The sequence below is a fragment of the Lathamus discolor genome, chromosome 11 (assembly GCF_037157495.1).
Source record: "Lathamus discolor isolate bLatDis1 chromosome 11, bLatDis1.hap1, whole genome shotgun sequence".
NCBI lineage: Eukaryota > Metazoa > Chordata > Aves > Psittaciformes > Psittacidae > Lathamus > Lathamus discolor.
In genome coordinates this window covers 7120538-7140143 of record NC_088894.1, presented here as the reverse complement: position 1 = coordinate 7140143, position 19606 = coordinate 7120538, and the positions used below count along the sequence as shown (strand labels likewise).

At 45.0% G+C, this 19606-nt stretch overlaps 1 protein-coding gene and 3 long non-coding RNA genes across 15 annotated transcripts in view; 2 read left to right on the top strand and 2 right to left on the bottom strand.

Moving 5' to 3' along the window:
* Positions 1-1264: 1264 nt before the first annotated feature.
* On the bottom strand, positions 1265-5122 carry LOC136020666 (uncharacterized). Its single transcript, XR_010615444.1, has 3 exons — positions 4241-5122; positions 2675-2795; positions 1265-1987 (listed from the first exon to the last, which is right to left on the bottom strand). It is a non-coding gene; the product is annotated as an uncharacterized LOC136020666 (long non-coding RNA).
* On the top strand, positions 1309-3874 carry LOC136020667 (uncharacterized). 2 transcript variants are annotated; one of them, XR_010615446.1, is made up of 4 exons: positions 1309-2011; positions 2128-2272; positions 2551-2680; positions 3198-3874. It is a non-coding gene; the product is annotated as an uncharacterized LOC136020667 (long non-coding RNA). The 2 variants fall into 2 exon arrangements; XR_010615445.1 differs by having other exon boundaries at positions 1309-2272.
* A 728-nt stretch (positions 5123-5850) lies between the features above and the next one.
* The window catches only part of ADNP (activity dependent neuroprotector homeobox), a 30848-nt gene continuing 17092 nt past the window's right edge, over positions 5851-19606 (top strand). Inside the window, exons 1-5 of one of the 9 annotated variants that reach the window (XM_065691955.1) lie at positions 5851-6213; positions 11095-11217; positions 15966-16121; positions 17443-17488; positions 18665-18977. In XM_065691955.1, the coding sequence (XP_065548027.1) occupies positions 17450-17488; positions 18665-18977 (352 nt within the window). In that variant the 5' untranslated portion in view covers positions 5851-6213; positions 11095-11217; positions 15966-16121; positions 17443-17449. Of the gene's footprint in view, positions 6214-6427; positions 6648-7305; positions 7393-11094; positions 11218-15962; positions 16122-17442; positions 17489-18664; positions 18978-19606 lie in introns of those variants that run through there. The other 8 variants (XM_065691954.1, XM_065691957.1, XM_065691956.1 and 5 more) reach the window with 8 other exon arrangements.
* The window catches only part of LOC136020665 (uncharacterized), a 72753-nt gene continuing 60705 nt past the window's right edge, over positions 7559-19606 (bottom strand). Inside the window, exons 6-7 of one of the 3 annotated variants that reach the window (XR_010615439.1) lie at positions 9011-9104; positions 7559-7953 (exon numbers count right to left, since the gene is read on the bottom strand). This is a non-coding gene — a long non-coding RNA (uncharacterized LOC136020665). The remainder of the gene's footprint in view (positions 7954-9010; positions 9105-19606) is intronic. The other 2 variants (XR_010615440.1, XR_010615442.1) reach the window with 2 other exon arrangements.

Sequence of the window (19606 nt, the reverse complement as noted above, 5' to 3'; positions counted from 1 at the left end):
GCCCCATCCCTGGCAGTGTTCAGGGTCAGGTTGGATGGGGCTTGGAGCAACCTGCTCTAGAGGAAGGTGTCCCTGCCTGTGGCAGGGAGGTTGGAACTGGATTATCTCTAATGTCCCTTCCAACCCAAACCATTCTGTGATTCTATGGTCTTTAAAATCCCTTCCAACCCATTCTGTGATTCTGGTATTCTATCTTCCATATTTCTTGTTTCCCATTTTCCTTTTCCTATTTTTTTTATAGACCCTGCTTATCCCCTCATCATAATTAGTCTTTCTAATTTCCTCAGACAGAAGCCACACCACACCTTGCTGTTCTCACAATGCTAGTAGCAGACTATAGTAGGATGACAGACAGTTCTACTATAGCCTTTAGGGATCAGGTGCCTAGAACTCCATACAATGTCTTAAATACTCATGTAGTAGAGATTTATACAGTGACATTTTAGTTTTCAGTTTCTTTCTTAATATCATGGCAATACTCGCCTTGTTTTGGCCACCACAAAACACTGATTTGACATTTACAGAGAATTTTCCATTTTATATCCTTGGTTTTACAGTTTTTACAGTTCCACATGGAATCAGGTTTTCTCAGTTACATCCATATACATTTCCCAAGAAGGCACAAATGTACTTCCTCTATTATACTTTCTTAGGAGTCTGTGTCAGCAAGCACTCAATCTGTTGGCAAGAACAGGAGTTTTAATTCCTTCCTGGCTTAAATCGGTATATATCATGAATACATTTGGTTGGGCATGTTTAATGAAGAGGGGGGAGATGGTAACTCACGTTATGCACCAGTAAAATTCACTTTCTCCTGAATAGCAAACTGATTGCTTCCACTGGCAGGCAGGCAAGGCCCTGGGAAGAGCTGCTTCTGTTACTATGGGCTAGAGATTTAAGGTGACGTATGAAAAACCTTACACAGCAGGCTCAGTTGTTCAGACCCATTAGACAGCCAAAGCGTGTGCTGAGCTTCAAGCACGCACTCTGGAGTTTTGCATGCCGTATCCCTAGGATTATCCATGAGCTAGGTTTGGTGCTTGCGCTCTGGTTTGACCATGCTTCTGAATGCACGCCCCAGTCAGAGCTCTGCTGACTGACTTCAGCAGCCCTGTATCAGCATGAAGTGTTTCATCAGACAACCTGAAGCCCCAGCTGGGAGGTGAAACACATAATTGCGGGCTACTAAAATTGGTACTGCCTCCTGTCCAAGGACTGTGCACCTGATGAGCTATACTACATAGCAGGAGGGCTTTGAGCAGCTGTGGTCTCCTCATGCTCTCAAATAGCCCTGCCTCAGGGATATGCAGTACAGTTCACACCCTGAGGTATAACTTTGTCTCTCTTACTCACATGAGGATTTAAGTATGTAATTCATAAAGGCAAGCAGTTTAATCCCCCTGACCTAGATCATAATGATTCTGAAGCTGGAACAACGACTTCAGACAATAAAGGCTTGGTTAATGTATCCAACTGAATGTGAAGCCAGCATCAAAATGAGATCCCCAGCTTATCTTGTTTGGCTTTTGTGGGTGAGGATTTGTCTGATCTGAGGTTGGAGGGAATTAGCTGCAGTTTTGGTTTATGGGGTTTTTTTAAATCTGAGCCTGCAATAAAGATGTACCTAGTTGCCAACATAAGCACTATAATAAAACATATTTTCCAGTGGACTGTGTAGAAAGCCAACTGCAAGGTTGCACAACCTTCTGCATATCAACAGTAAAATATACTGATGACTAATCAATAATATTTATTTAAGGGTCTATCAAGATTCCAGTATAAACATGGACTGAAATCTTGGCACAATGAATTAAATGACAGATTGCCTACTGAGTTCAGTGCATTGATGACTCCAGCAACAGCTTTTCAGTAGTTAGCATTCCAGAATTCAACATGAGGACCACTATGACCACGGTATATGCAGACAAGAGGATTGCTTATCAACCTTTATCGCTGTTTTATGACACATCACCTGCAAGGTGCCATGCTGAAGAAGACATGAATACAAGAGGTAATCACAGAGCTTCTGTAAAGCACAGAACCTTTTTTTTACTTCTCTGTTCCCACCACATTTTACCTTCTGGTAGCCATTTGTAACTTCTACAGACTGTGATTGTTTTTGTTCAGGAGAAAACATACTGGGACTGGGGAGAAGGAAATGGAATTGCAACTTTTAACCAAAAATTCAATTGGAAAACTCCACACTTGAGAGAGAGATTTCACCAAAGCAGCAGTGGGCAGAGATCATAGAGTGGAAGGTTGTTGCAGCAAGGTTTGTTGTACTGACTTTTCAATAGAAATCGCTATCAATGGTACCTCATCATAAAAACCGAAACCAAAACCAACAAGCTACCTTATGTTTGGCTCACAAACATCTTTCCTGTTTTGACTTCTGCAAACATGTTGCACCCTAGGTGACCCCAGACAAAACCACAGTTGAGAGCTTGATGTTCCCTGGGAAACTCGGGGGGGCTATCAAGCTCCCAAAATGCTGTGCTCTCAGGAAGGGGAAGATCTGAGCACTAAATTATACTTCTACTTTTGTTCCAGAATAGGAAAGATCTTGACTGAGCTCCTACAATCACTGTTGAGAATGCTCTGGGGACTTCTGACCCACTACTTCTATGCAACTACATGGGGGATACCCAGGAATTAAGTAATCCGTTTTACTTACTACATGGTGAGTTTCATGGCATGGCTGTAATGTGTTTGGAGAGCTCTCGTTTCCAATCCAGTTTTGCATCCTGCTTGCTCTCTCAAGAAAGGCACATGGCAGTACTTCTGATGAGTGGATTCTGTCAAAATAATATTACTTACTGTACAATGCAGGGGAGGTAAAAAAGACAAGCTGCTTGAAAGTGATGGGTAATGGCTGGACTCAATGATCTTAAAGGTCTTTTCCAGTCTGGTTGATTCTATGATTTATCCTAGATAAGTTACTGAAATACTGAAGTTAGGTGATTTTTAAATTTTAACCAAGTCTGAATCCTGCCTGAATGCAGTGTTTCTGAACACACTGACAACATGCAAGACATCCATCCTACACCCACAGACAGAACGCAATTTTTCTTGGCAGCACAGCATCACCTCCAGAGCACGTGACACTTGACTGACCAGCTTCCAAGTGAAATTTAAGTGTCACTTACAACAGATCAGTTTCTCACTGGTCAGACTAAGACATCAACTTTTCCTTTCAGGTTATCCCAACCCACTAAGCAAACCTCTTTGAAGCATCTCTAATCACAGAGCCACTCAGTAGGAGTATCTTCTCAAAAAACAAGGAGAAAAGAAGAGTACTTTGTGTCAAGGCATAGTTCTTCCCTACTTTCATCTTGATACAGACTAAATTTTGTTCCTTCCTGGTTGCTTTTCCCAAAGTCATCTTCATGGAAGAACGTCAGAGAATGCTGACAAATGATGAAGAGTCTAAATAGCACTGGAGCTGAATGGCTTAATGGGTCTCTAAGATCATTGTGAAACCAGTGATCTCAATGCTCCTGAGGATTAACTTGGGTTTATTATACAATTAATTATGTTTGGTGCTTACAGCCATTGACAGTTGTTTCAGTTATTTTGTATTTGAATAAAACCCAAACATAGTCCCGCTGCTGAACTAGTACAGTTACGAATGTGGGCACAATTTTGACCTGAATCAATAGCACAACATAAGTTCAATTATACCTATTCCACTTGGGATTGCTAATCGTGTCCTCTCCGGTGTTAAGTGTTTAGGGCTATGATTTTACCCATTTTTCTAGTGGCCACAGTCTATCGTGAGGAACAATGCCCACTTCAGTAATATAAAAAGCATATTAAGACTATTATCATCAACTTCTGTTTCATTTTGTTCACCTCACTCTGTACACACAGGAGAAAAACAGACTCAAGGCTCCTTTTCTCCTTCCCCACTGCTTGGGTTTTCCCCTTAAAATCAATCTTTTCACACACACTTTGTGTTTTATCCTCATCTTTCAGTACAAGTCCCATTACAGTACCTACTCTAGGAAGGCAAACTGAAGTTATAGTAGAAAACCCAAGCCAGCTTCCCTTGCTCTCCCTGGTTGAGATGTATTTCACATACGAGTATTGCAGTGGAACTTTAACCTACCTCAGTTCTAGAATCCCTTTCAACACTGAAGCACCAGCTTTGTTTTTGCAGGTAAGTTTTGTGTATTTCTATTCTGTTGCATGTAACTTACGCAGTCTTATGACCACTTGTGTGAAGGTACCATGAACGTACCTGGTGAAACAAAGGTCTGCAGATGGTGACCAACAGCGTACTTCTAAATTCTGCTCAACTAAAAAGACTTCAAGCAAGCCAACAACAAAATGTCACTGAATTCGCCAGAACAGCTAGTTACGTGATTGCGATACACGGCCATTTACATACTTCCAGGGTATCGGTCACTTGAAAACATAGGAGATCTTTGAGTTTTATGAAGTCTAAGTAATTTATGACAACTTTTCTATGCTTTTAATACTAAAGGCAATAACTTGAAAACACACTCTTCTTTTCTAGTATTGCAAGTCTTAGCTACAGCACGTGTGACTCTGAACCAGAAAGGGTTTGGATGCTGAGCATGGAACTGCAGTTTACTTCATCCTTCAAGTGCTTGTGTAGCTTTGACATAACAAACCCCAACATTCCCTTTCACTCGTAGAGTGTCCTTTTACAGCTCTATCGAATTGGACCTCATTTGCTGAAGGGATCTTGAGCATGTTTGTCTTCACCCACTGGGCACCATCATTCCCACATGGAGCCTTGTCACGATCCAGGTGTTACGGCAGGTCATCAACCTGAAACGCACTGTTTCAGGGCTGTGTGTGTGTGAACACACGTGCACGAGGCTCGCCAGGCACATGACTGACACCCACCTCCAGGCAACCGTAAATTGAGTAAATTGAGCCGAAATACGCCAGTTTTGGCTGCAGTAAATTGAGCCGAAACACGCCGGTTTTGGCCTTCAGAGAGCGCGAGGCAGGCCCCGCCACCGCGCCTCTCACTGCCCTCCCAGCAGCCTGTGGTACACCTCGTGGCGCGAGGCCCTGACGAGGCCCTCGGCGAGGCTGTCGCCCAACTCGAGGCTCGCTCCCCTGATGCTCCGCGGTGCGGTGCGGTGCGGTACGGAGCGGTGCGGTACGGAGCGGTGCGGTGCGGTGCGGTACGGAGCGGTGCGGTACGGAGCGGTGCGGTGCGGTACGGAGCGGAGCCGAGGGTCGGTGCCGGCGCCGTGCCCTCCGGCCGCGCTGCGCTGTCCATGGTGTGAGGCGCCGCGCGCCCTGCGCCCCTCGCGGGGAGTGGCCCCGCCCCTCGCGGCGGCGCGCGGAGCGGGGCGGGGCGGGGCGGGTGCCCCCTGAGGCGCCGCCGGCGCGGCCGCCGCGGCACGAGACCGTGTGCCGAGGGCCGCGCGGTCACGTGCGCTCACCGCTGTCACGTGGGCGTGCGACTCGCCGGGCGCCGAGCCCCCGCCCCGGCCGGCCCCTCCGGACAGGATGTAGTCCCGGCCGGGGGCGGCGGAGGGATAACGGGGGCGGTGTCAGCTGCCTCTCCGGCCCCAGCCGCAGGGCGCGGCGCCTCCTAGCGGGCCCGGGGTAGATCCCGCCGGCGGCTCCCTCCGTCTGTCTCTCGCGAGAGCGCCCCCTCCGCCGCCCCCCGCCCCACGGGGTTATGTAACCGGCCCGCCCGGCGGCGGCGGGACGCGGCCCGCGGGGGGGGGATGGGGCCCCGGTCCGCGGGAACACCGCGGGGCGCCGGCTCCCTCCCCCCCGGGGCGCGGCCCCCTCCCCTCCCGCCGGACAATGAGTCCCGTATGCTAATGAGAGTCTCGCGTCACTTCCGCTCTTTCTCGGCCGCCATCTTGTCCAGGGCAGGTTCTGGGCAGGAGGGACCCGGCTGTATTGTCTGCAGGGAGCCCCCCCCGCCCCGCAGCCCCACACCCCCCGCCCCGGGGACCGAGCCCAGTGAAGCCGCCGCCCCCGCCCCGCGGGACCCGCTCACCATAGGCCACCCCCCGCACACTCGCCCCCTCTCCGCCCCCCCTCCCGCCGCCATCCAGCCCCCTTTGTCTCCCCCGCGCCGCCGCCGCCGGCTCCGCTCCGCCCGCCCGCCCAGGGACCCGGGCGGCGCCAGGGAGGCAGCTCCGCGCACCCCCACCCCCAGCCAGAGGTGCCGGGGGAGCGCCCGCCCTCGCTGCTGAGGAGAGCCCCAGTCAGGTAGGTGTGTGCGTGAGTCCGCGGTCCGACCCGGGCGGGGGCAGCCCCCGCCCGCCCCCTCGCTCCCTCCCTCCGCCCGGCGGTACCGCGGTCCCCGGCAGCCCCGGCCCCGACGGCGGAGCGGGAGTCCCGCGCCCGCCCCGAGGGGCAGGAGCCCCGCGCCCTGCCCGCCGCCCTGCGCGCTGCAGCCGGGGGGCTGCGGAGGAGTTGGCGGGCGGCCCCCTTCCCCCGGCCGCACACATGTTGAAGGGACCTGGCCGCCTCGGAGAGGCCGGTTTCGCTCCGGCCGGCTGCGGGGACCGCTACGCTGCCGGCTGCTCTCCGCTGTGCGCGGGGCCCGCGCGGCGCAGGCAGCCCCAGCCTCCTCCCTTCCCCCTCCCGGTGGGGGGGGGACCTCGCATGGACGCGTCCCGGGAGCGGCGGCGGGGGCTGCGGTAAGGCGATGAGCGGGGTGATGGCTCGGTGGCCGGGGCCGGCACCCCGGCGCTGCCTGCAGCCTGCCGGCAGCCGGGATCGGGTCCCGCCGGCTGAGCGAGGCCCCGGAGAGCGGCGCTGGCGGGGAGCGGGGAGCAGGGAGCAGCCGCCTCCCTCCGGCAGCCTCTGCCCGCGGGAAGAGGCGCGCTCAGCGGCCGGTGCCCCGAGCCGGGCAGCAGCCGCAGGATGCAGCGTCGTTGGCTCACCCGTCCCTCCATCCCCTGCCGCGGGCTACGGTTACCGGCACCCGCGTCTCAGACAAAGGCGGGGGAAGTCAAACCCTGGAGCCCCGCGCCTCCGCCGGGGGCTGCACCCTCCTTGTCACGCACCCCCTTCGCTTGGCGGCTGCAACCCGGGGCGGGAAGGGGAAAGGGGGTCGGTTTGCAGCCCCGGCACCCGGTGTACGCGGCGCTGGGCGCGGGTTTTCCCCGTTCGGTCGGTATTGTCGGCCCCGGCTTATGGCCGTGCGAGAAAAATACCAGCCCCCACCCAACATGCACCGCAGCCCAGCGCGGCGCGCGGAGGCAGGCGGTAGGGGGCGCCCTCCCCGCGCCGGGCAGGGCTGCGGGGAGGGGTGGCGGGGGGGGGGGGGGAGCGGCCGCAAAGCGCCGGCGGCGGCCCCGGGCGGGACGGGACGGGACGGGACCTGCCGCCCCGCAGCGCAGCTCGCCCGGCTGGGGCGGGACGCGAGGCGGTGAGCAGGATGTCAGTCGCGGTATCGCGCCTCGGTTGTGGCTGCTGGTGGCTCTCGCTCTGTAAACTTGCATGGCTTTCTTTTTCTCTCGCATTCTGAGCGCATGGCTGCGGCGCTGGAAACTTGAGTGTGAGGCGTTGCTGAAGCGTCGAGTGCTTTGTCTGGGGCCATGAGCAAGAGTTTGGATAACCAGGCACTTTGAGGTCTTGATAGGCTTTGCTTATTGGATGTATTTAAGCCATTTGGTAGGTGTGAAACAGGGTTTTCTTCCTTTTAGAGGCCTTCCCTGTTTTCTAGGTGGTTTTTACTACCTGTGTTTCTATTTATTTTTACTACTGTTTTCTACCGGGAGGCCCAAGGTGTGAGCTAATGGAGACGTGTGATTACTACCTGTCAAGGTACATGGACCCATCGTAGCTGGCTTCTGTGTGGGCACAGTCAGTACATGCTGCAGGCCACCAGCATCGCTGCCTCTTGCAGGGTCTCAGCTACTTGGAAGAACTTGCACTTTGGGGACTCTGATAACTGTGTAGTTACAAGTTGCCATCCTTCTAGGTGAGAAAGACATCCTGCTTAAAAAACAGAAAAACATTGCTTTTGGGTTTGCTTTTAATAACAAACCAAAACTTGGTTCCCTTTTAGATGCGCATTTGCAGATGTTGATCAGTAATTTGATATCAGCACATCAACATCTACTGTGATGGGTACTGAAATCTTAAAATGTTAAGAAGAGACAATAGAAGTTTAGATACACCCCATTGCTGATAACATTGCACTTGCAGCTGATGGGTTGTAATATGATTGTTACCTTTCTTGAAGATATATTACAGCAAGTTCTTAAACTTCATTCAGAATAGAATGACACACAATGAGCAACTTGCTCTCCAGAAGTAATACTCAGCTTAATGTTTTTGTACTGGTTTTTTATAGTAAGCTGCCCTTTGCTAAAATTATTCCTTAATTAACTTCTTAAAATGCCTTTTTGGTATCTAACAGAAATGAAATGTCTCTAGCATTTGGGGATAACTCTCTAAGATCATTGCAAACCGATGTATTTTTAGTGCCCCGTTACTAAAAAAGACCCTTTTTCTTTTTTTGTTTTTTAACTTGAAGTGATGGTCCATCAGACAGGTTTATAGAAAGCATCTCTTAAGGTTACTACTGTTTATGCGTCAAAGTATATTGTAAGGAACTGCTAGAGCTTAGAAGTCATTAAAAGCTTGTAGGATCACCTGAGGTTTAGGAGGGAGATGTTTGAATATGCCAGGGAAGTTGAAAGGTGGCCGCCTTTGCCTGTAGGTAAGACAGACAAGAGGCGAGCAGTGTCTGCTCTCGGAAGTGCTTGGGAATTAAACCTTCACAGGAGAGGAACTTCTTGGCTGTTTTGGAAAGTTCGTGCCCTGTGGTGTTAAGCATCAGCTGCACAAACAGAATATCTAGGAAGGCTGTATGTGCTCTTCAGTATGAGATGAATAACTTTGTGTTTTTCTGTATAGGTAGGATAGAAGTTACCAGTTGTCAGAAGATGCCCATTAGCATTTTCAGAATTGTTATGTGTTACAGTGGTATATTACAACAGCATTTTAATTAAGCTTTAATAGTATAAAGTATCACTTGTTAGGTGCTTACCAAGCTGAACTCCACAGTTACTGAATTCACTATTCAATTCTAGATGAATGCAGGTACAAATTTTCTGTGGCAGGTAAGTTGTGCTTCTGGCACACTGCAGAGTGAATAATAATAGACGATTATTCCCAGCCCAGTTTAACAACTCCATAAGAACAGTAAATACAGAGTAAATATTAAAATTTAAAGAGCATTCCTGGAATACATAAACATACCAGTAGTCAAAAGTCAGACAGTCCAAATGTGCATGTTATAACTTTCTAGTAAGATGGCAGCTGATTTGATAGGTGTAAAGAAAAGAAATTGGAACCAATGTGTGGGAGCAAAGATAGCTCATGGGTTAACGTATTTATTTTGAGGTGGCTGCAGATAAGATTTAGCAAAATTATTGGGGTGGATTTTGTGGGTTTATGTTTGGGTTGTGTTTTAGGGTTTTTGGTTTGCTTTGGGTTTGGTTTTGATTTTGTTTCGTACATCAGGAAGAAGAGTATCAGATGTGATGCGGTTCATAGTCTGAGGGGTCTGTAGGACATGGGTGCAGGAGAGAGGCAGCAGGTAGCTGTAGAACTGCAATCATTCAGGCGATTAATGTGGGTCACAGGTATTGTTTGATCTGCTTTGTCTGCATGGCAAAGATGGGGTATTTCTGAAATAGTTCAGATGAGGTAGTATGGTAATGCTGTTTGCTGGGATTTTCTTTAAAGATGTATGTAAATGCTTGCGTAAAAAAGATAACAGCTAATTTATATTGGCCTGCATCTAAACAAGCATTAGAGTATTTGTTATTAAATAAAGATCTGCTCTATGCTCAGATTTTTTGTTAATAAAACAGTATAATGGTTAATGTGGAGGTAATCCTGCTCAGAAATGAATCTGTTGATACAAGGGTATGCTTCCTAGTAATAGTGTAAGCAATGGAGATAAGAAGAAAAGGTGCTGGTGTAAGGACAATGTAATGGAAATGTCTGTATATGTTTTGGAAGAAAAAAAGATTCGGGATTATGTTAATTTAGTTAAAAAAGCCTCTACGCTTTGTGTAGGTGAAAGGTGTGTTCTGACTCATGGGACACATTTTGGGAAGAACACCCTTGCCTTGCTAGTCAGGGCGGCCGAATGAACCTGCTCATTTTGTGCCTTCAGGAAATAGCTAGATCCGATATAAAAATGAATACATGTTCTAGGTTTGAATCAAGACATTTTCGGAGAGGGTGTAACTTTCAGTTATGTACCTGAGGGCCATATGCCTCAAGGAGAAAGCTGCATTGTTCAGAGCTTCACCACAGCTAGCTGGTGTTGAAAGGCAAACATGAGGCTTGAATTTAGTATCTCACTCTTGTTTCACAGTAGTGCTTTTGAATGAGTATGACAGTTCTTGGTTTGAATAAGAATGGAATAAATACCGTGGTTTTTTTCTGCAGTGAGTCACTTGAGTTACCACCATTTATATCCTTGCTTTTTTTAAGGTAGTATTAGCGATAATTTGGGTGAAAAAAACCTTAACAGGCTGTTGGGTCCTAAATCTGTGTAGTTGAATCTCTGAACGCATCACACCTGCGGGTTCTTGACTGTCCAGAGCATGTGGCAAAATGTTTCATTTAAAATCCACTTCCCAAATACTATCTAAAACAATTTACAAGAAATAGAAACTAAGTAACTGTGTAAACAGCCTGTTCACTGAAGTAATACTCTTCAGGTCGTGGGGTCCTTCAGGTGTAGGAGAGGGCATGCTTTCCAGCTTGGCTTTGCTATCCACGTTTCTTCTCTATTCCCAGCTCTCCTCTCTGAGGCCCTAGCCTCGGGTTTTCTTTCTTTCACCCCTTTTTGTCTCTCCTGTGTCTTGTTTTCTGACTGGGGCTCTGGATCTGATAGTTCTCTGCATGTGCTGCAGCTGAGCCAAAGAAGTTGTTAGTGTTGCAGATTCATAGCAGCAACAGTAAGGGGACAAAATGTCTCTTGAAAACTAAGTAGGCAATATAATTGTCTTAAAATGCTTTCCCCTCTCCCTCCTAAAAAGTGAAACTTATGGTTGTGATCTTTTTTTGTGTGTTTTGTTTTGTTTCCCCATTCCTGCTGCTGCTGCTATGAAGCCTTTTGAATATCGAAGGTTCCTGAGTCAGACCGAAGACAGCAGTAGCTGAGGTGGATTAACGCTGGAATGTAGTCAGGGATTGGAACACTTGGGAGCTATGCTTAGACAGAAAGGGAAAGAGGTAAGAAATGTGAAGTGGTAAGACTGATTTTTAAGCTCTTGTTTACAGACTTTACCCAATCATGTCATGCCAGCATTTGTGCATAGCGTGTGTTGAGTGGTAAGGCAAAGGAAAAACAATTAGCATCAGCCTACTTCACTGACTATTTTTACACTTCAGATACTCAGATGCTAGCCAGTTGGCGAGATCCCTTCAATATCTAATTTATCTACTCTCTGAAAGCATGTATTGGCATTAGTTTTGGATGAGCTTGTAAAAGTATTTGTATGCTCTCTTTTGTTTCGTTGATTTGTTCTGCCACTTACCCCAGCATGCAAGCCATGCGTTTTACCAGGCAGAACACACCAGGGGATGAAGTTTCACTATCGGTTTAACTGTGTCTGTGCCAGTGCTGCCCCTGGACAGGGCAGTGTGAGCCACTTTACTTGTACCAGTCCCTGTGCTTCTGTTTGGGTGAGCAAAGGAACTACTGTCTGAAAAACACTTCTCAGTTGGATCAGGTCTCTGCTGTGGCTGTTGACACAGGGGTGATGTCAGGAAAACATGGCACAGAGAAGATGGGACTACCATTTTCACTAGCAGTCTAATCTGATTGCAGTTTCACAATCAGTGTAATCCAGTCATAAATGATGTGTATATTGATTACATGCTTTGTTCTTGCACATTTCACAGAGGCTTCTATGCTGCTTTGTTCAATTACACAAATGTTTTTGTGAGCTTTGGATTACAAACTTAAAGATGATTCTTGATTTAATTTAAATGGTAACTGCTAATTCATGAAACATGCTTCTGTTCCCAGAATAATTCTTTTTCTGGGGTTGTCCATGTTTAGCTACAATCTAGATGAGGATTGTTTTGGAATTGTAGAGTACATTCATGCAGCCTTTTTTTCCTGATCACTGAAGTGTGGATATCATGGTGTAAGCAAATAATATCCTTTGTGCTTCAATGATCTCCAGTCTTGATTTCAGATTTCTGCAAGATGTGCAGGCTTTATTGGATTTCAAACTGAAGTGTTTAAGAAACAGCCCTAAACAAGCAAGGCCATCATATTTAGTATGTATATTACATATTGATTTCACTGCACATACATGGATGCATATAAACATCTATCTTTGGAGATCTTGAACAGTCACAAAAGACGTTATTTAAGATGATGGTAGGTGCATAAGCGTACTTGAGCTGCTAGTGCCTCTAATTTAAGATATCCTATGCACTGAAGTGTAGCGTGCCCTAGAGAATGGATGCAATTTAAAACTGCTTTTCAGAATGCAGTAGAGATTGCCAGAGGGTTTTATTGATGTGTGTTCAAAAGATCCTCCTTCAGAAAACGTTCAACTTCAGGTAACAACAGTCTTTAACACACCCCAGCCTGTGTCACCAAAAAAACCAACAGGCATTCTCAGCAGAGTGTAAGAACAGAAATAAGGAGTTGTGGTTCCCAGAGCAATTGAAATTTGGCCATTTTATATTAGTGCATATAAATTATATAGTGTACAGAACTTGTACTGCTCAACAAAAGGTGATAAGGAAATAGTTAATTCCCTTTCAGTTTTGCAGTTAGTGTACACACCCACCAGATGGAGCTTCTGGCACCAGTGGAAAATTCCAGAAATTGAGCAAGAATGAGAAGTGTGTGAATGACTTAGAAGATCCCTGTCTGCTGGACTGCAGAAGATATTTTTCTAACCTTTAAATAAAACATGAATGGAGAGTAAAACACATCAGCCTTACTGATTCCTTTCACTACATCTGTCTTCCATAGAAGTTCTTCCTCTGATGGCAAGTTGGGAGTCCTTAGTGCAAGAGTCACCAACCTGAAGCTAGACAGTAAGCTCCAAACAAAAGAGAAAACAGTTTCGTAAGCCCTTGCTGACAGTTGCCTATAACCACTGAAACAGCATGTTCAGGTTTTTAGCCTAAGAATTTCCTCCAAAGGAGTAAGTGGGGTTTTTTTTTTAGTACCACATTTTAGATGGCCTTCTCTCTTCTGCAGCAGTATTTACACAGGATGTCAGAGAAATGGTGTGAAACAATCCTTTTTGACACACCACTTGGCAGGTTTTTGGGGGTGGCTGATTTAATCTCTGAAGAGATTTTTAGGGTTTTTTCTGATATTTTTTTGACGCAGAGACTTTAAAGAAATAGACTGTTTGTGAGGGGCAGTAGCAGTGGTTTCATGCACACGGTGCTGCAGAAGTTTTACAATGCTTTGACCAGTGATTAAATACATTTGATTTTCTTCAGTTCCAATAATCCTAGTTTTCCAGAGGCTGTGACTTGGGTTTTCTGTTCACTTTTTATCTTTTCAATGTGCCTCATCCTGTTTTAAAGTTAAAGGACTTTGCCCATAGAAACAAGTTAAAGGGCTTGGGGGCTTGTGCTTGCTGATGTGTTAGCGTAGGGTTGAATTCAAGCACTGGTCTAACATGGCAGCTGTACACACAGAATAGTTGCCTAGTTAGAATTGAGAGGTGTGTGTTAGAAGTTAGCTAAAGACTTCCGTGTTACATGGGCAGAAGCTTGGTGCTGCAGATGATTGTGCTGAGGAGATGCTGTTTAAAATGTTACCATGAGAAGGGAGTGCATGCTGTTACAAAACAGCCTCCATCCTAGGATTATAGCGGATTTGAAAGTGAGCCCTTAGTTGTCTGGCATTTCAGATGTGCAGTTAAACTGCAAATCTCATTACCTTCACAGGAGATGTGAGTGCACAGCCCTCTGAAAACTAGGCCAGAAATGCTTAAATACGTAGGAAAGAGAAGAGTCCATCAGAAGGAAGTGAAAATGCATAATGTAAGCCAGCCATAGACATGTTGGGAGTAGATTCTTCATTCACTCAGTGCAGGGAGGGGAGATATTTAATTGTAATCAAGGAAGTTTCTGGTAGTTTTCAGTTCTTCCAACTTCTTCATTCTTCCTTATGCTTCTCCTGATGTTGTTTTTGATCTGCTTGCTTTTCCTTGAGATACCTTTCTGCTTCCTGACTATCACTCTTCCTTGCTCAGCTGTCCTGGAATTGTCAGGTCCTGCTTTGCTGCAGGGACAGGCCATCATTGTCCTCATGTGAATATAGAATATTACACACCATCATACTATATAGCATCACTTAACCTACATACAAGAGGAGGCTGCTTTTCTATTGCTGTGGGAACCATCAGTAGGTTAATTTTCTTCCATATTTTTCTTGCATTTTAAGAGATTTCACTCAATGTTGCACTAACAGCCTTCTTTGCAAATGTTATTTCATGGCTAGCTTTTTATAACGTGCTTCTAAATGCAGTTAGCTGGGCAAATGATTAAAAGTAGACCTTGTTTTAAATGCAGTTGGAATAGGGAGATAAAGAGCGGTTTCACGAAACAAAACAGTCTTATTTCATTCAAAACCATACAGCTGTTTCCAGCTCTGATACATTCTCCTGTGTTGTGCTGTTATATGTAAACCAAGAACTTCTTCAGCTTAAAATACTATCAAAATAAGGGCTGAAATAAAAGATTCTTAGGATTATATAAAATCAGAAAAATGCCAAATGCTTGGTGATTCTTGTCAGTAACACAATGCAGGGAAATGATCCTCAGTCTTCGGGAGGCCCAGCGTGGGATGAAGTACTTCCCAGTGCTCAGTATTTGTATCTTCAGCCTGATACACTAATTGTCACTGACCTGCTCTCAAGGCTGATGAGTCCTCATCCAGAAGTGTGCATTCTGCAATGAGGATTCAGTGGGAGAGAGGTAATTTGGACTTTGGTAGAGATACAGGGAAACAAATTCTAGTTAGAAAATAATCCAGTATGAAACAAAATAACCCATCATCCTTCCCTGTTTGAAGAGGTGGTTAGTGGTCTTTGAAAAACAGTCTGTACTTGAAGCTGCAGATGTTCTGTCTGAGTAACGTTTTGAAAGCGTAAAAACCTGTATTACTTGAAAAAGTAACTATAAATGACTGGGCAGATACTGCTCTTGTAAACTTTAGATTTGGTTGTTCCAGACTTCACGATACTGATGTTATGTCTTGTGCTTCCAGTCTGTTCAAGACTGAGTTTCTGTCCATGGGTGGTGTGGGTTGAAGAGGTATCAGACTTCCTACAGAAGTACAGTCATTTACATGCCATTACCCAAAACCTCACATCCTCCCTCCTACTAGCAGCATGGTAACTGGAAATTTTCACTTGAATGCTTCCTAAATGAATGTATGTCCTTAGGGTGGTGGCTGACAGCCATGTCACCTCTCTGATCTCCCATTGTCTTGTAATTTAATGCGGGACTGTGTTTGTGTGGTTACCTCCTAGGAAAAATTACCTGTATAAGGAAGCACTGTTGATACTCATCATGTGTGCCTCATTTACAGAGGGTGCAACTATGCTGCAGGTACTGATAGCTCAGGTGAGGTGTAAACTGAGGTCCTTACTCCTTCAGTCAAAAGGTTCTATGAAATGTGAATAGGAGCATTTGTCTCTGTATCCTTCTGGATTTCTGAATTTGGTAACTTCATTGAAATGCACTAAAAGATACCTCAGGTAGCATCACCCACCGAAATGTGTTTAAGTCACAAACCTGCTAAAACTTCCTGATGCACTGCTGACTTGCTGGAGTGCACTCCACAGTAGCTCTGTGTCAGTAAAGGTACCGTAAACATGGTTTATAATTAGCTTTGGAGTCCTTTGCAATGGAACATACGTTATAAATGTAAGATTGCCCTTACTACGTTTCTCATCTCTTGTCTTTTAACACTTTGTTTTGTACAGCAGGATATGATCCTTCTTCTATGTCCGGGCTTTGGCCTCACACAGTAGGTGTAATATAATCCCTGAGGTGGGTGTTCTGGAAGGAGAATTATTTTTGGAGGCTTTTGCATGAAACTTGTCCAATGAGTCTGAGACGCCCAAGCACCATTAATTTCGGAGGTAAATGCCTCATAATTTGTACTGACTAGATTGGGAAGAGTTAAGATTTTCATTTGGCAAAGTATTGGCAAAAATAGTTGAAAAGATAGTTCTGTCTGTTTATTCTTGACATTTGGACATTTTGAACTTAAAGGAACATCAACTTGAACTCAAGGAAAACTGGGGGGGGGGGAGGGGACGGGGACTTTGAGCTCAGTCTGGCAGCTTCACTGTGTATTAATCAGTTTTCTGCTTTAAATTTCCTCCCTTCTTTTGGTTTATTAAAACCAACAGAAGCAAAAGTGAAAGATGACTTTGACTGCAAGAGAAATGACCTAAAGTACTTTCTTGCACTGGGGAAAAACCTGTGAGCTGTGATATGGAAGTTCAAATATATGTAATTTTAAGTTGAATGTCCCTTTAAGTTATGCCTTGGAATGTAACATTTCTTACTTGAATCTCAGTTGAAATATTTCCTTTTGGAAATTCAACTGAAATGGGTTTTATTAAGCTATTTTCTATCATTTGTCTATAATTTGGTCTGTCAAAGTGGGTTGGGATACGTATAAAGGGAGGGGAGGGAACAATACAGTACAATGAAAAGATAAAGCCAACGGGGGGAAAATCTCCAAAACAACACCACCAAAACAAATGAAAGAAAATAATTAGTCCCAAAAGAATTTATTTTAAATGACAGATTTTTAATGTCAGTATTTGCCTTGGGAGGGTGGGGGGGAGGAAGAATGCATGAACTATGATTTACTTTAAATTTTATTCATGCTATTGTTACTGGAATGAAATCAGGTTACTGATGAAATGATAATGTATACTTAAAGTTAGTAAGTTAAGTTTGCTCTAGTAAACAGCAGGAAAACAGCACTGGCATTCGGCCAGTAAAGAAATGAAAGCTGTCTTAAAGATTTTGTGTCTGGATTGCACTTATGATGTTGATCCTGGCTTCTTACTGCTTTCTGTTCTTAATGATAACTGTAATTGAGAAATATTTAATACTTAAACCCAGGCTGTCTATAGAGAGCTATCCTGTACTTTTTAATGAAGTAGTTTTTAGCATAATCTGAATTTTCTGCACTAACTTGTTACCAAACTGCATGCATTTTTTTGATTATGCTGTTTCCCTCTGCTGCAGCCCTTCCCTTTTAGTATTGTTATGGATATTAAGAAATTTGGTGTTGAATTATTAGAATGAAAACCATGGGGTCATGATCTGTACCTAACAAAGGCAATTACAAGAGTAGTGGGTTTAAGTGTGTGGGGTGGTGTATTGTGTAGGGAAAAGGAACAGCTTTTAGAATAAGGGTTTGAAACATTGCTTTTTCTGTAGGAAAAAGATGGAGTATTGCATGCTGGGAACAAGTGCTTTCCATAAGGTAGCTAAATTTTAAAAGTACATTTGTTTCATTCTGTTTTAGGCTTTGCTTAAGTTTCTAATTTAGTAATTTTGTCCTTTCTGCAGTTTTCAGTTTGCTTAGACCTCTGCAAAATTCTCTTCTAAACCAAAATACAAACCTAAACCAAACCCCCAAACCTGGGCCACAACTGCAGTATGTCATTTCCGAAACATTGTGCAATGTGCACAATTCAGAGGATATTAGTTAATATTATAAATTCTTTCTTTGGTCTTTTTTGTTTTCCATGATTTCAAAATTGCAGCTATTAACAGCAGTGAATTTAAAGATGTGAATGTGTTGGGTGACTACAGAGAAATGACCAAAAGTAAATGAATTTGCTGAAAGGTAGTTTGCATTGATACCTCCTTATAACCAACCAACCAACCAAAAACCCAAACCAACAAAACCTAAAAGCCCCACTCATGAGGAATACCTCAGCAGAACTCCAAGTAAATGGTCACATTCTTTTCTCCTTTGTTCTTGTGAATATGAAGACAACGTACTTGGAGGAAGTCTGAGTAGATGAGTCAGGACTTATTTCATTAACTGCAGTTAAATGTTTTGGCCACATTTCCCAAGGAAACAAAGCTTATACAATTTTTCAGATTGTGGCTTGTCTCCTAATCCCCACTCCCTCCTCCCAGCCAAAACAAAGTTGGCCATTTTAAACCAAATTCGGATAGAGATAGAGGTCACAAAAGATAAATGAGCACCTTTAAGTTTCATTAAAGGTTATCTCCAGTAACAGAAGAAACTGAGGTGTGAACATTCACAAGTTTCCTTCACAACTCTCCTATGAGCCTGTTCCTTCAATTGGATGCAGCGAAGCCAAGTGGCTGCTAAAAACTGTGGGAGAAGTTGTAAGAGGGAGGGGAAAGAAATCACACTGCTTAGGCCCGGGATTGTAGGGGGCTGACTTTTCAGTGCTGGATGTGTACCAATTCAGAGGTGCCAGCTAGGTGTTCTGCCTGGAGCTGACCATAGCAACTTGCCTGTCATTATCTAATGCGGAGCTCGCAGGGGGGTTATGAAAGGAAGAGAAGCAGTAAATTATCTTGGCTTAGTATTTAAAGTATTCAGCTCCGAATGAGAGTTGTTGGTGCCTGACTGAGTGCATGTATAGTATATTATTCCATGGATACGATATTATTACAGGTACAGCAGCAGCTCATGATGCCCCGTAAAGCTTTTCTTTCCCAGAAAGAAAAGCAGGCTCGTGCCAGGGAAAGGGATATGTTAAAAAAGAGGAGGAGGCGACAAGACTATCTCAAAAGAAGCGTGGAGCCGCAGAAAAATGCAGAAACAATAAAATGGCACAGGGATGATGAGAAGAGGAGAGAAAATGAGCAAGTTAAGGACAAAGATATCAAGAAACGGTGGAGACAGGATGAGAGAGAACGACGAAAGAATGTGGACGCTATGAATTGGTGCTATGAAAGGGAAGATGAGAAGAGGGAAAATGAGCGAGGTAAGGACCAAGCAGGCCAAGAACCAGCAAAGAAAAGATGAGCAGGAGAAGGGGAAAAAGTTAAGAAAGGACAGACCTTTTGAAGTAGCAGAAGGATGATGAGGGAGAGGGGAAAAGATCGAGTAAGAACATTTCCATTTTATAAGCATGTGCAGATATAACAGAAAATACTGGTATCTTTGTTTCAAACTGATGGGAAATCTGTTAGTGCACTAAAGTTCTTACATAGCTAATTATTTTAAGGTAAGATTGATCTGAGCATAGATGCCTACAGACTCAAAGTCACAATGGGATAGAAAAGGGTTGGTTTACACATTGCTTATAAAATTGCCTGGTTTACACATATGCTCACACCTAATACCTGCTTCAGCAGTACAGGTGATAATACTGTGTTTCAGACCACCAAAAAGTTCAGGCTTTCTCAGTCTTCGTAATCTGAGTAAATGAGAGCATTAGGAAAGGAAGGATCAACCAAACATGCTCATAAGAGAAGGTAAAGCTGATGGTTTATTTTATCCTTTTTAATAATGTGCCCAAGAGATAGTTGTAGTTACATCCCCCGGTTTATCCCAAGGTGAATTATTTAACAGAAGTTGTATGGAAGTGTAAAATTCACAGAATGCTTTTAA